Source organism: Vigna angularis, chromosome 3 (assembly GCF_016808095.1).
Source record: "Vigna angularis cultivar LongXiaoDou No.4 chromosome 3, ASM1680809v1, whole genome shotgun sequence".
Lineage (NCBI taxonomy): Eukaryota > Viridiplantae > Streptophyta > Magnoliopsida > Fabales > Fabaceae > Vigna > Vigna angularis.
The window spans coordinates 5,963,786-5,978,928 of record NC_068972.1 but is presented as its reverse complement, the minus strand read 5'-3'; the positions used below and the strand labels follow the sequence as shown (position 1 = coordinate 5,978,928).

Here is a 15,143-nt window from a genome sequence, read left to right as displayed (position 1 = left end):
GGGCACTAAAGCTGGAGTTGTAATATCCTGTATTAGCTGAATGGTACTATGAATCCCACGATTATAAAACTAATGTAATATCCTGTATTTTCCATGAGAACATGATCAGAAGGGAGAGGAATCCAAAGATTTTTAACAAAAGGATACTTTTAAAAACAGTAACTTTCCAAAGAAATTAACGTAACTGCTAATAAATATCAGAAAAACGAAACCAGGGATGAAGTTGGGTGGAAGATGGAAGGAAGAGAGAGAAGGGGAGAAAGAGTGAGAAACACTTAAAAAAAATCGTATGTCAGTCTACCGTTAGCCACGTCAGCACATATTTAACGGTGTTAGTTTTCGAGGACTAAAACCAAAGTTTCGAAAAGATTGAGGACCAAATTGTACCTTACTTTGAAAGAGGGACGAAAACCAGAAACGGCCAATAGTTTAGGAACTAAAAACATATTTAACCCTATTTAATTTGTATGTGTAAATTTATAATTGGACAGTATGTATTTTGGTGAAAAGAAAAGATTGAGAAAGGAAGGTAGTTGGAGTTATGGTAGGGTTTGCAGAAAATGAGTGGTGTTAGTCAAAAAAAGGCCAACTAACATATTTTACTTTTTTGGGGTTTTGGGGATAATTTAAACGATCAGGATTCGGTGTTGGTCTTGAATCTTCGTGTTAAGGAAAAAAGCCGCAATTTAATGGTCTGCCTGGGCCATATTCTGCACTCTTTCAACTTTCTTTGTGCTTTCCACCAGTCTCTATCATGCTCTCTCAGTCATTTGTGTTTTACTACCCAAACAATTTCATACGTACCTACGTATTAATCACACTCACTGCTATATCTTAATCATCACTCCATAACCTTTCTCTTTCTCAGCTCAAGAACCATATCAAGCTTTTTTCATAAATAAGTATAGCAGAACAACAGATTTACAACTCCTTCCCTTTCAATCTCACTCACTCACTTCCCCACACATTTCTTCTCATAAATTTGTAAGCACAACTCACTATATTATATAATTAATACATGCTTATTGATCAATGCTTTTAACTCGGATCTCATTGATCAATGAACCATATTATCATGTCGAAATTTTAGTTAAACAAGAAATTGAGAACATATTTAAAACCGGTAGTACACGTGTATAGTTTTAAGTAAGAAATATCAAAGATGCTTACGTTCATCCAAACTATTGTATATTATCAACCATTTTTCTTCTTATAAATTCTTTGAAACTATGCAACATCTTAAGTGCTGATATAACCTTTGTTGAATTTATTTTCTCAAATATATTATATAACTTTTTTAAATTATCTTAGTTAAAATTGATAGATATGTTCTTATGGGACCGAAATTATATTGTAAAGGTTTCATAAGAAGTTTTTCTCTATACTCTCCGATCCAATATACTTCCAAGCTTTAATATTATCCTGGTAGAAGCTTATATGAAAAAAAAAACACTCAAGACAGAAATTTATGTTATATACTAGTAAATGTTATAATAATAAACACGTAATTAATTATATTGTAAACAATTTTAGGATTTTTATTCTACTTGAGTTTCAATCACATATATGATCACGTTAGTTAATTTTCCTAATATATTTTGCTAATACATCTTAATTATCAATCTTAATTGATCGCAAAGTTTTTTTCATTTTCCAAAACTGATGATATGATGTTAATCAAGGAAATCTTAGTCATATAAGTATAATCCAAAATAATATAAATAAGTATGAGTTTATATTTGTAATATAAGTCGAGATAATCTCAATTGATAATCTCAAACCTAAATAATACAAAATCAAAATAAGAAACAATTATTTGTTTAGTATAACTACTATATTAAACAATTATTTTTTTCTGTTGTGTCCATCCACTTTATTTCTTTTCACCGCATCTATCAATCTATCAACACAAAAACGATTTAAAGCGTCAGCTTTGTGGAAAAACAGTGATGTTCATTAAAAGTAAAGCTAACAATTAGGAACAAACAACCAGACATTATCTCGTACTTTGCAAAGTCAAATGGTAATCTTCTATTAATGGAATCGAAGAGACACGACTAGAAGCTGCATGGACCCAACTTCATTAAAATAGTTGAAAAAAAATAATTAATTTTTTTATGGCCCACCAAGAAAAATATCAAAGTAAAAAAATATTATGGAGCCCATTGGGATGGGCTTGCTTCAGACTTGGAAAGTAAAGATAAATCCACGTAATCTACGCGTTTCCGCGGAAACGGAAATTAATGCCACCCTTCTGTCACTCTCATCACTCACTCTTTATTTTATTTTATTTTTATTTTTTAATATCCTCACTTTAGAATCCAAAACCTACTAATTAAGAAAATATACAAGTAACTATTACACTAATTCTTTACTGATACTGCTTCTAAATCAAGGTTGGCTCATACAATAAGTTATTAAATATCTATTTGATGTCACCGTTAGATACTAGTATATTCAATTTTCTAAACTCAAATAATTCTTTATAAATATCAGCTCATCGATATTTTTCACGTGTTGAATTACTTTTTGTAATATTATTTATTACTCGTAACATATTATTTGTTTAATTTAAAAAAAAAAATACATGTAGATTCTTTAAACAAGTCATTCAAACCAAGAAAAATAGTTACTGAGTACAACTCTATATTTTATCCATAGTTTAAGATTATAAGATATAAATTAAATAGTCAGTCTCTTTATTTATCTTAAAAAATATAATTTATTAATATATAGATTTTATTATATCTCTCATTATTAATTTGAAAGTTCACATCTCAATTGTTTTATTTAGTAATTAAGAAAAAGAATTATCAATATTGTTTAAAAATAAAGAAAAACAATAAATAATGTATTTTGAAAAGTAACAGTTAGAAATACGAAACTGTAGTGGAAAATGAAAGAACAGTTATCAACTGTCAACCGTGTTTTGAACGCGTGGGTTGTCATCCGGAAACCAAACAGGTCATTAGTCAAAGAGACGTTGGAAGGTCATTCACTTCTCTTGTTTTACGAGTCTCTATCACATTATCCACTACCTTCTTTTTCTTGTACCACTAAATCTTTTATTCATTTCTTTTTCTTTTCCTTCAACTTATACCTCAATCTAACTAGTTCTTCTTCACTTTCCCATTGTTTGGGCCTGTATTTGGGCCAACCTAAAAATTTAAAGCAAATTCAGAACCCAAAAATTAAATATTAAATTAGCTTCATACATTTAAAACATAGATAGATTTGAAGAAGTGGTATTTTAAAATACAAGGTAAAGCGTAAAAGAAACAAGAAAAGGGAAGTTGGGCAGTTACATGCACGTAGTACTAAGGTAGGCTTTCATTAATATTTTAAACATGTGGTAGTGAAGTTTATAGCATGAGTTGTCCATGATTCAAACATCACCTCGCTACGGAAACCCAGCTAGCGAACAGAATCTGATGCAATAAATAAAATAATGGGTAAGATTTTCAATCAAAGGGTCAATTGGCATGAGTTGTCTCCTGCTGCTACATAGCAACACTTCCCTCTTTTACGTCATAGAAAAGGCCCAAAATCAAAGGAAGGTACAAACCCCTGAATCCAGAAGGAATCTAAGCCCAATCCTTTGACCGAGACAAACATAGATTCAATACACACACTCCCTCACTCTCCTTCGCTCCACCTTCCCCTTTCCCTTTCAGCCAAACCACCCTTATCCAATTTCATGTTTAGGAAATCAAAAGAAAATCACACGTGTCAAACACAAAGATCTAGAAAGGGTTAGTCTCACCCATACCGTGGGATGAAAAAAACTGCCACGCCCCAAAATCAGAATTGGCTAAACCTAACCCCAACTTAGCTGGACAAACAGTGTGGACACTTTCCTTCAAACACAACCTCACCTTCTCCAACTATATATATATATATATATAACTCACTTTCCCTCCTAAAACCAAACAAAACACAACCACAAAAACAAAAACACAACAACGTTGGTTACTAGTAGTAACTGATATAACTACCGCTTTTGCACACGTTCTTCCATTCACTCAAACAACTTCAGAAAACCAAACTTTCCGTCAGGTATCATGTTTTCCACCGACCCACAAGCGACCTCGCCGGACTCAGGAGGTTCCCGTCCGGCGCTGTCGGACGAGGAGGTGTTTCTGGCGGCGAGCCACCCCAAGAAACGCGCTGGGAGGAAGAAGTTCCGGGAGACGCGCCACCCGGTGTTCCGCGGCGTCAGGCGGAGGGACTCCGGTAAGTGGGTGTGCGAGGTGCGCGAGCCCAACAAGAAGACTAGGATTTGGCTGGGGACCTTTCCTACGGCGGAGATGGCAGCGCGTGCACACGACGTGGCTGCGCTGGCGCTTAGGGGAAGGTCGGCCTGTCTCAACTTCGCCGACTCCGCGAATCGGTTACCGGTGCCGGCGACGGCTGATCCCCGGGACATTCAGAAGGCGGCGGCAGAGGCTGCAGAGGCGTTTCGGCCCGGTAACGAATCGGGAAAGGATGATGATGCGGTGGTGGAGACCGTGGCGACAGCGACGGAGAATGTTGAAGAAAAAGAGATGGAGGATCTGAGGAACATGGTGCTGATGTCGCCAACCCATTGCTTCGAGAGTGATGAATATGGAAGTACGGAAATGGAATTTGAAGACATTGAAGTTTCGTTGTGGAGTTATTCACTCTAATCTTTTGACTCATTATTGGATTTTTAATTGCTATTTTGGGAATAGTACAAGAGTATCCGTACTTATAATTTTTTTACTAGTACGAGACTGCTCATTTAGGTGTCCCAACTCCAAAATCACCTTTGTATGGATAGGTTCACACAAATTTGAAATTTAAGTTGTGTATATACAACAGTACTGTAAAATATCAAGAATTCTTATAAGATTTTTTATTTTTTCTATTTTGGCATTTCTAAGTCAAGACTTATAGTTATTTTACTGATTTTTCATTCACATTAATTAATTATATATATATATATATATATATATATATATATATATATATATATATATATATATATATATAGAGAGAGAGAGAGAGAGAGAGAGAGAGAGAGAGAGAAATAAGTAAATAAAATTGAGTTTTGTTAACATTTATTGAGATGCTATTATAATGTATGTATTTGTATTAAATATTGAAAAAAAGTTTTTGTTGTCAATAATATTTTATTCTAGTTTACTATAATTTAATTTATAGTAAGTTCCCTACATAAAATTTTTCTCTCCTTAAATTTTATTCGTTAATATTTTAAGCTTTTATCAATTATATTTAAAAAAAGTCACTTATGTTTGATTTTTGTGATTTTTCCTTAGGTTTATAAAAGTTTTTATGCGTCTTTAGCTTTTCCTCTTTTTATTATTCAAACAACCAAACGAGTGTCAAAGTAAGGAAGTTATTTTAAATTATAAATAAATTTATTCTACATATAAAAAAATTGTTAAATATTGTATTTTTAAATCTTTCGGTTTGATTTGATTGCTAATGTGTTTTTCATGTTTTAAATTTGAAATTTAGTTTGAATGATTAATTGAATAATAATATTTGTAGTAGGTAATTTGTATAGAGCGTAAAAATATATTCTAAATTTATTAGAACAGATAAAATAATTAGGTATGAGTTAAAAAACTTTTTAAAAAAGTTCGCAAATTTATTACGCATATTTTTTTTTGAGTTGTCATTCAATCAACATTCAAGTAATGATCGCTATCTTAGATGTAGGGCATTATTCACAGAAAAAAAAAAACCAACAAAATTATGATATATTTTTTTAATAAAGAGAAAAACAATTATTTACCAATTTAAGTAACTAGGCTAACATGTTTAAATTAATGAATTAAATACATATAACCAAATTAAACGAGAAAAATATCAGCATTAATAATCAATATAGCACATATTTAATTTTAATTGAAAATATAAAAAAAAATCCTCTCAAAACAGCAAACTTTATTTTATACATCAGAAATTGGCAAATAGAAAACAAAAAAAAAAACTTAATGGTTTTCATTTTTGGGAGGGGGTAGGTAATTGACAGTAAATTCATGAGTGTAATCTTATACTGATTTGTTTAAAAGTTACCATAGTAACAAGGTTCCTAACCCACAAATGTGGAGTGCTTAGTCAACCATCAAAACATTTTACAAAATCCCAGTAGCAAAAGCTAACCAAAATTTGTATAATATAGCAAAATAAATATTTAGTAACAAACAATATGTATTTTGGCCAAAAAAATACTAAGGTTAAACAGTAACTGAAGATCATGATATAAGTATGTGAACAAAAGAAAAACTTGATCAATCAATCGAGTTCATACTTAGAAGCTAGAGATTCAGACCAGCCGTTTCCTCAAGCAATAAACGCTCCTTTAGGGAATCTAGCTTTTCCTGGTTCTTTGCTCGAACATTTGGTAAAACCTTCTCTTCATAACCTGGAGCATTCATAATCTTCTCTAGTCTTTCTATTTGCCTGCATAGAAAGAAACACCAGTCTTTTAATTGAAAGCCATTAAGAAAAAGGAGAAGAAAAAAAAGGAGCTAAGTTTTTAACAAAATAAATTCATGTGTATATTGTTCAAGTGTTAAGGAAATATTATTCATTATGAAATCCCTTCTAATAATTTCCTTCATCATATACTCTGGTCACCTTCTACCCCTTTTCATTGATAACTCAAGTGTTGAAATGCATTTTAAAGAATAACAGAATATAAAGCATACTTCCTCAGCTCTTCTATCTTCTTGATCTTCCCTTGTTCTGCCTCTGCAGAATTAGTTCCTTGTAATTCTAAATAAACAGAAATGCTCTCATTTACAACAGCATCACCATATCCAGATGGAACAGCATCAGTTTCAGAGATTACCTGTGAATCATATAATCAATCATTAAAAGTGGAAAAAAAAAATGCAATCAAGGTGAAAATGGGCTAGATGAGCTAATGTTAATCAATATGACTAATGACAATAGAGAAGCAAAATACAGGGGGCATCCATCAGAAGAAAACACAAAAGCAAAATGTGACACTTACTGTCAACGAGGATAGATTAGCTAATGTTACAATCTCCAGTTGGTGGCTATTAATAATCGCAGTAACCACCTGTGTTCGGCAGAGAACAAAAGCCGGTCGCCTGGGAACATTTGCATCATTTTAGAATCAGTAAAGCATGTTTTATAGTTTGAATAACAAACAACCTTTAGTTGAGAAGTTAAGGAAGCGTTTACTTGCACTTTTATTTTGTTTCCATCTTCTATTTCTACTCTTTTTAATTGCAAAAATGTCACATTGTTTTTCAATTTGTTTCCTGTTTTCAAGGATTTGTCAGGAAACACTTTCTTTTTATTTATCTGTCTCCTGTACAAATATTTGACGACAGGGATAGATAGAAAACAAGGTGATATTTCTGTTATTAAAAATTAAAACAGAAAATAAAAATGCAAGTAAACACCCTTTAAAAATTGACAGAAAGAAATAAACAAAATACTAGGGGAATTTCTTATGCTCATTTATATAAAAATCTTATTTTAAAATTTTCTCATTTGTCACCCCAAAAGAGAGATTCCACATATATTAAAGAAAACAGAGCAGAAAACCTGAAGATTTGCAAAAGCAGATGTTGCTTCCACATACCTGTCACGTTTTTCTTTAGCCAGTGATCTCAGAGACTTAATAGTAGACTCAATAATGTCCATCTCATTCTCCACAGTTTCATTATTCCAGCCCTGGTATAAAAAACAAAAACAGAAATCTTATTATTGAATAACCAAAGAAAGATAAATACAATACAACACATCATAAAAAAATACGAAGTACTTGATCGTAGTTGAAACTTTCAATTTTAAAAAAGAGCCTGAATATTATACTAATAAGAAAAACTAACCTCTACAGCTGATGGATAATCACTTATCATGATAGATTCTGCTCTCTTACATTCCTTGGGTGAAGGAAGACGTTGCCATAGTTCCTCCGTGACAAAAGGCATGAAGGGATGAAGCAATCGAAGGCCATTGTCCAGACAAAACCACAAAGTATCTTGTGCAAAGCGTCTTTCAGAAGCAAACTTAGTATCATTACCAGAAAAGTAAGGCTTAATCACTTCGATAAATACATCACACAATTGATACTGCCACCAAGAATACACAGCAGTGGTAGCTTGTGAGAATTCAAATGATTCTAGAGATTTCACTGTTTTTGTTATGGTTTTATTTAACACTGAGAGTATCCACCGGCAGCTAAATGGGAGAACATCTGGATCTAATTCTGCAGGTGGAATATAATCATCGCCAAGCTTGCTCATAGCAAATCTTACTGCATTCCACAGTTTATTACACCATTGGCGATACCCAACCACCCTTTGAATATCTAGGTTAATTTTGTCAGACTGAAATGGACATAAACATCACAATTAGATCACAAAAAGTTGACTACATTGGTAAAGAAATAGCCATGTAAAAACATTGACAAGTAAATGACACCTGGGCTGTGTATGAGACCAGTGCAAAACGGAGAGCATCAGCACCACATTCATCAATACCATTTGGAAAGTCCTTCTTCTGACCCTCTATAGCAGTGGCTAGTTCTTTGGGGTCCAAGTTACCAGCCTCTAACCTCTTGTGTAGACCTTCCAAAGATATCCCATTTATCACTTCAATGGGATCAATAACATTCCCCAAGGACTTGGACATCTTGCGCCCATGTGCATCACGAATCATGGGATGCAAATAAATCTGCACAGGATTAGAAGTATATCAATGAGAAGAAGATCATTGATCAAAAGTTCTAAGGATGTAAGGATGGCTAGTTTTCCTCAATATGATGATTTAACTGTCTTCACGAAATTCTTTTTAAAAAAATCAAGAAAAAGAAAAATCTTAGGCATGCATGACCAAAATCCACAGGAAACGTGACAACCAGAGTACATCAATGAGAAGATCATTGATCAAAATTTATAAGGTATACACGAGTGTTTGGATAGCTTTCCTCGATGATGACTTAACTTTGTTCACGAATTTCTTTTTCAAAAATCAAGAAAAAGAAAAATCATAGGCATGCATAACCAAAATTCAATGACAACACCAGAGTAACAAGCATAATTTAGTACACAAAAAGGTATGATGCTTTCCCAAAATTATCTGTATGAGATAGTGACCTCACCTTTGAAAAAGGCACATCACCACCCAACTTCAATCCAAACATCACCATACGAGCAACCCAGAAAAAGATGATATCATGGCCAGTTTCCAGAACAGAAGTTGGATAGAATGTCTTCAGGTCCTCTGTGTCATCAGGCCATCCCAGCACAGATAACGGGAACAGACCAGAAGAAAACCATGTATCAAGAACATCAGGATCCTGGCTTAAATGAAACTTCTTTCCACTATACTTCTGGCTAGCCACCTTTTGGGCCTCCTCTTCATTTCTTGCCACAACCCAATGATCGTTATAAGCACCAAATTCCAGCAGCACATCATCCTCCAAAGTGACATACCACGCAGGTACTCGGTGACCCCACCAAAGCTGTCGTGAAATGCACCAATCACGAATGTTTTCTAGCCATCTGTAAAACTCATCATAGAATTACAACAACAAAGGCACGTGAGAAGAAAAATAGATAAATAGCAAGTTCAACCACAAACCACTGATTCAGTTTGCAATATAACAAATCCTTCTACAATTTACCTCCAGTTTTTTCCCAACACATTTTAGTGTGAAAATTGGAAGGAGTTGAAATTATAGGTTTCAGGTAGAAAAGTTGAAAAAGAGATACATCAAACAATGTTGATAAATGGTGTTGTAATGATGTGTTACAAAATACAATTCTTTGATTCTTAATTCATACTAAAACTAAAGTAATAAGCCTTATTACATGAGGAAACAAACAGTAAATATAGAAACCACCCTTTACAAATCACCGAAGATACTCATAAACAGTCTTCCGTAGAATAATGACAGATATTCTCTACATATTCAAACGGGAAAACAGTGACAATGAATTAAGTTATTATATTTCTCAACACCTCAACTGCCTCAATTTCAATCTTCAGCTAGAGCTCTACCAAGCAGAGCTAAACCCATCAGAATATTTTTCACTAATCATTACAAGAAAATGATAAGCGATGCTACAGTGTCTTGGCTAAATTTCTGCAAATAGTCTAAAATTGTACAATTGCTCATTACAATAATTGTAAAAGTAAAACAGAGATACAAGTACCTCTTCCAATCAGCCAAATATTGTTTTGGAATAATATCTAGCCTATTGTTTTCCTCATCAACAGCAGCATTAAGAGCTTGGTTTGCCAAATCATTGCAACTGACGTACCACTGGGGCTTTATCATGGGTTCCACAACATCATTGCTTCTTGAACAAACCCCAAGGCGCATCTCATTATTTTCAGATCCTCTATAAAGACCCTATACAAAAGAAGAAAACGAATGCAACATAATTCAAAATAATGATACTAATTATAATCTTCCCTTCCATCAGAAGCAACCATTAGTCAGGTTTCACAAATGTACATGTGTACTTTCCAACAAAATACTTTTGCCTGACTTTTGCTATTTCTCATGAATCAAATAATAGTATAACCTTACCTTCTTCTGTAATGCTTCTGTTATTGCCTCTCGAGCTTTAAACCGTGGCATGCCCACAAATTCAGAGCCACCATTGGAATTTATTTTCCCATCATCTGTGAAAACATTAATGAATTCAAGGTTGTGACGTTTACCCACTTCAAAATCATTTGGATCATGGGCAGGTGTAATCTGCAATCAACAAAGAAATTAACATAATGTAAACATCACTTAAAAAACTCAAACACAAGTCATTCGTATAGAGAATACCTTAACAGCACCAGTCCCGAACTTTGGATCAACAAGAATAGCATCACAAATTATAGGAAGTTTTCTTCCATTAAATGGATGAATAGCAAATTTTCCATGAAAATGATTATATCTGTCATCATTAGGATGTACAGCAATAGCAGTGTCACCAAGCATTGTTTCAATTCTAGTTGTGGCAACAACAATTTCACCTAGATTCCCTTCCACAGGGTATGCAAACTTTGTTAAGACTCCAAATTCTACTGGTTTATCATATTCTGGAACCTTTAGTAGACTCCTTTCTTTTATATCAATATAATCTACCTGCATGCATCAAGCAACTACGTTACACATGCAATATTGATAAATCAGATGAAACAGCCAAGACCAAGCATTGGCACACCTCGATATCAGATATTGCAGTTCGTAACACACAATCCCAATTCACTAAACGAAGGTCCCTGTGACAATGACAAAAACAATATTATCTCCACTCCACAAAAGAGTCACTTAGGTTCAGATAATCTGCATATATACATCATGTCATAAGTAGAGAACTTGAGGAGCACCCAGAGCCTAGTATACAGAATCTCATTGACACATTTTAATTTAACTTGATTCACCATGTAGATTTCATTTTATTTGATGTATCTTTATATTTAGATTCCAACTAGCATCAAAGAATATTGCACATCTTTTGTCCCAAACGTCCAGTAATGCACTACCATAATTAGAATCATGATTGAATAGAAACTTCACTAGTCAATAACTATGCAAAATCACAAGATATATTTGGTCTGTGGAGAGGATTCAACCACATCATGTTACCAAAGTGTCTTTTTGACCACTTGGTTCAGGTTTTCAGTAAGATCCACACATGTGGCAGGTAGTTTATGTAAACACATTCAGATCATTTTCGTGTATGATTGAATAACATCACGCAGTAAACTAGATACAATGCACAGTCATACAAGTTCCTACTAAGCTTGCCTTCTGTAACTCTAACTTAATAATTACAAGGCATCCTATATTCCAAATTCCAATAATGCACTAACTAAAGCTTGTCTTCTTCACATAATCAATGATCTCTATCAATTCGTTTTCGAGAACAGACTAAAAAACTCAAACCAGCATTGTTGAAAAACATACAATTTGGTGGTTAAAAAAAAGCATTAGACAAGCAAAACATATTGCAAATGTTCAACCTACCTATAGACAAGACCTTGCTCGTAAAGCCTTACAAAAGCCTCTGTCACAGCCTTACTTCTTCTTTCATCCATTGTGAAGCACTGGAAACAGAAAGTGAGTCACAGATAAATACAACAGCCATGGTAGGAAATGGTATCAGAAAAAATTATCTGCTCATGGATTCTATAAGGGTGATTCTACGTCGGACTAAACACTAAACAAGTTATACATTTACCTCACGAGACCAATCCAAAGAGGCTCCTAATCGGCGCAATTGTTGTAATATTGTGCCCCCATACTTGTGTTTCCACTCCCAAACCTATTTTGTCAGTATTACAAATGTAGGAAACAACAGTCAGAATAAAAAAATAAAAATTAGCAACTTATCAAGAACCTTTACTTCAATGATTATTCCATTAACATACCTCAGCGACAAATTTCTCACGGCCCAGATCATGCCTGGTTAGATTTCTTTCCCGCATTACCTTTTTCTCCACAACTACCTGTGTCATAATAATGATAACTAACAATTTAATTTCATCTCACACAAAAGATATGCTAAAAACAGAATGAAGATATATGTTGTGGAAAAATAAGACTGATTTATTATTCTCAAACATTAAAAATACATTCTCATACCCTCTATTTGTAATAATCACAACAAATGATAAACTATAAAACAGTTATGGACAATGGACCGTGAAATTTTCTCAATTTAGACACAACCTGCGTAGCAATCCCAGCATGATCCATCCCAGGTACCCACAAGACATTGTATCCAGACATTCTCTTCCACCGAATCATTGTGTCCTTAAAGCAATAAATCACAATTAGATTAACAGTTTAGAACAGCTAAGCTTAAAATGGGGTATATAAGATACCTCTATTGCGGCTGTTAGAGCATGACCTATATGGAGAGCACCAGTCACATTCGGAGGGGGCAGAACCTAAAACACAGCACAATATCACGTTCTCAACAGGCATAAAAAGGGAGCAAAAAATGCAACTTCTAAATGTCATCAAATTTATGGGCTGTGCAGTGCAGCAACTTTCAGCAGTGTAACCACAAAAGAATAACACTAACACACAGAATAAATATTTTCAATAAAACAAGGTCATGACACTATCCTTTATTTCGAGTCCAAAACAGACTGGCATTAAACCAATAACAACAAATTTGCTAGCCTATTTCCGGTTCTATTTGATATCATCAAACAGCAATGTAAATACTGTTGAATTTTGAGAAACTTCTTAGTCTAAGATAAAACACTGTAAAGCATGGACCAATATTTCAAATTTTTATTATAAGGATCTCAAATTGAGAAGGATCATCACTTCTACAGTTATAATCTATGGCAATAAGCAAAAGGTTACTTCACACTCCATATGTAAAATCTCCAATCAGTTACAGGCACCATGTAAACATACAAAATGGTGTTTGAATTCTAATTGCTAAGTAAGAAAAATTGCAGCAATAAACAACTTCATATAGTACCTGAAACTAACAGATATAAATTCAACAAGATACTCACAATAACAAAAGGTGGTTTGGAGCTGTTAGCATCTGCCACATAGTACCTTGATTTCTCCCACCACTCATACCACCTAAATTATAACAACATAAAAGTTAGGCGTTTCGTAAATTTAAAGAACAACGAGCATAAAGATGGAATTAACACCCACGATTTCTCCACTGCAGTTGGACTATACTGCTTTGCCATTTGCCGAGCCATTCGCTTCTTCTCACCCACTGGAGTCTCAGGATCAACATAATCTTCAGGATTCTCATCCTCCGCACCACGCTTTACAACTTTTTTTTCACTTTTCTTAGAAGCATTGGATGATTGCTGTGCTTGCTGCTGCCATCAAAAGGAAGAAAATAAAGAAGTGGGGACTGTAAAAATTATTTATAATATAAAATTGACAAAGACCACATGTGAACGATAAAAACATAGCAAAATCAAATCAAATGTTGCAACTGTACAACAGGGAAAGCAGGAACTCTAATCACCTGGGCTTGCTTGAGAAGAAACTTCTCTTTCTTCAATAGCTTCTCTCTAGCCTGAGACAAAGCCGTAAATTTGTGACACAAGAAAACAAAAATCAACAATTAGGATAGTGTTAGTCCACCCATTTAAAAGAAACTAGCTAAGAAGACTAATAAATCATTAAAACTCAGAAAAACGGATTAAAGAAAAGCACATTTTTTTCTTAAATCCCGATTAATAAAACAAAAGGGATACGATGATAATGAGAAAACCTTTTCTTCCTTTTTCTTTTTCTTCTCTGGGTCCTCGGGTGTGGGTTGCACTTGGTCTTTGTTGTTGGCAGAGGATTCCATTGATGTAGAGTGAAAACTGCGTGTCCAAAGCCAAGAACGGCACTTGTAGAATAGAGAAACCAAAATAAGCGAAAAAGAAAACCCTCAAACCTAGCTGAAGTTAAGTCTTGTTTGTTTCCTTTCGTTTCTTTGTTTCGAATAAAGAGTTACCTTAACTCTGCCAAACAACGGGCCGGGTATCTTCATTTGCACACTCGCATGTCTTGGTTTCAGTTTTTTAACAAATACAATTAACAAATCTCAGGTTATATTACAATAAAGACAAGTATAAATTTAATATATATTTACACTTATTATTACCAAGTTAGCAACCTAACGTTTATAATAATTATCATTAAACAGCGGCATAAAATATTTTACACTAGTAGTAGTAATAATAGAACACACGGAAATCGAACCTAAAATCCGTGTGGGATCAACACATACACATCATAGAAATTGGGTAATCTAAGACATCTTCGTGGTGCTACTTTTAAAATACTTTTAAATTATTAAATGAAATTTTAAGTTCATAAATAAAAAATATGTTACAATATTAAAAACAATCGAATTTTACAAGCAAAAATTCTTCAAATCAAATTATATTCAATAACTAAAAAGTAAAGAGAAAGCTTATGATTGGCCTATATAACATTTTTTTCTATCAGAAAGGTATTCTATACCGAAAATAATATGCTTGAATTAGATACAGTCACCATAGGTAACAAGAGACTAATTCTTTTAAAACAAGTTTTTACACCATATTTTTATAAAAAAAAATTTAGAATAGCAGCAAGAAGAAATTGTTCCAATTGTTAAAGAACGAACGTCGTACAA

The 15,143-nt window shown here is 33.6% G+C and overlaps 2 protein-coding genes across 5 annotated transcripts; one reads left to right on the top strand and one right to left on the bottom strand.

Annotated features, from left to right (window-relative positions):
* Window positions 1-3,844: 3,844 nt before the first annotated feature.
* LOC108325415 (dehydration-responsive element-binding protein 1E) lies at window positions 3,845-4,886 on the top strand. The gene has a single exon (XM_017558483.2). It carries the CDS (start codon window positions 4,062-4,064, stop codon window positions 4,665-4,667), a length of 606 nt encoding a protein of 201 aa, XP_017413972.1. The 5' UTR covers window positions 3,845-4,061; the 3' UTR covers window positions 4,668-4,886.
* A 1,129-nt stretch (window positions 4,887-6,015) lies between these two features.
* LOC108326060 (valine--tRNA ligase, mitochondrial 1) lies at window positions 6,016-14,557 on the bottom strand. Of its 4 annotated transcripts, none has more exons than XM_017559308.2 (21): window positions 14,478-14,557; window positions 14,247-14,369; window positions 13,998-14,048; window positions 13,670-13,845; window positions 13,519-13,591; window positions 12,868-12,933; window positions 12,713-12,796; window positions 12,412-12,489; window positions 12,222-12,305; window positions 12,008-12,087; window positions 11,202-11,259; window positions 10,820-11,122; window positions 10,571-10,741; window positions 10,191-10,390; window positions 9,134-9,536; window positions 8,455-8,706; window positions 7,860-8,360; window positions 7,610-7,701; window positions 7,010-7,109; window positions 6,702-6,844; window positions 6,016-6,453 (listed from the first exon to the last, which is right to left on the bottom strand). In XM_017559308.2, the coding sequence occupies exons 1-21, from the start codon at window positions 14,511-14,513 to the stop codon at window positions 6,309-6,311; spliced, it is 3,219 nt and encodes a 1,072-aa protein (XP_017414797.1). In that variant the 5' UTR covers window positions 14,514-14,557; the 3' UTR covers window positions 6,016-6,308. The 4 variants fall into 4 exon arrangements, with proteins under 4 accessions (XP_017414797.1, XP_017414798.1, XP_052730571.1 ...); XM_017559309.2 differs by having other exon boundaries at window positions 13,670-13,842; XM_052874611.1 differs by lacking the exon at window positions 10,820-11,122.
* Window positions 14,558-15,143: the final 586 nt, after the last annotated feature.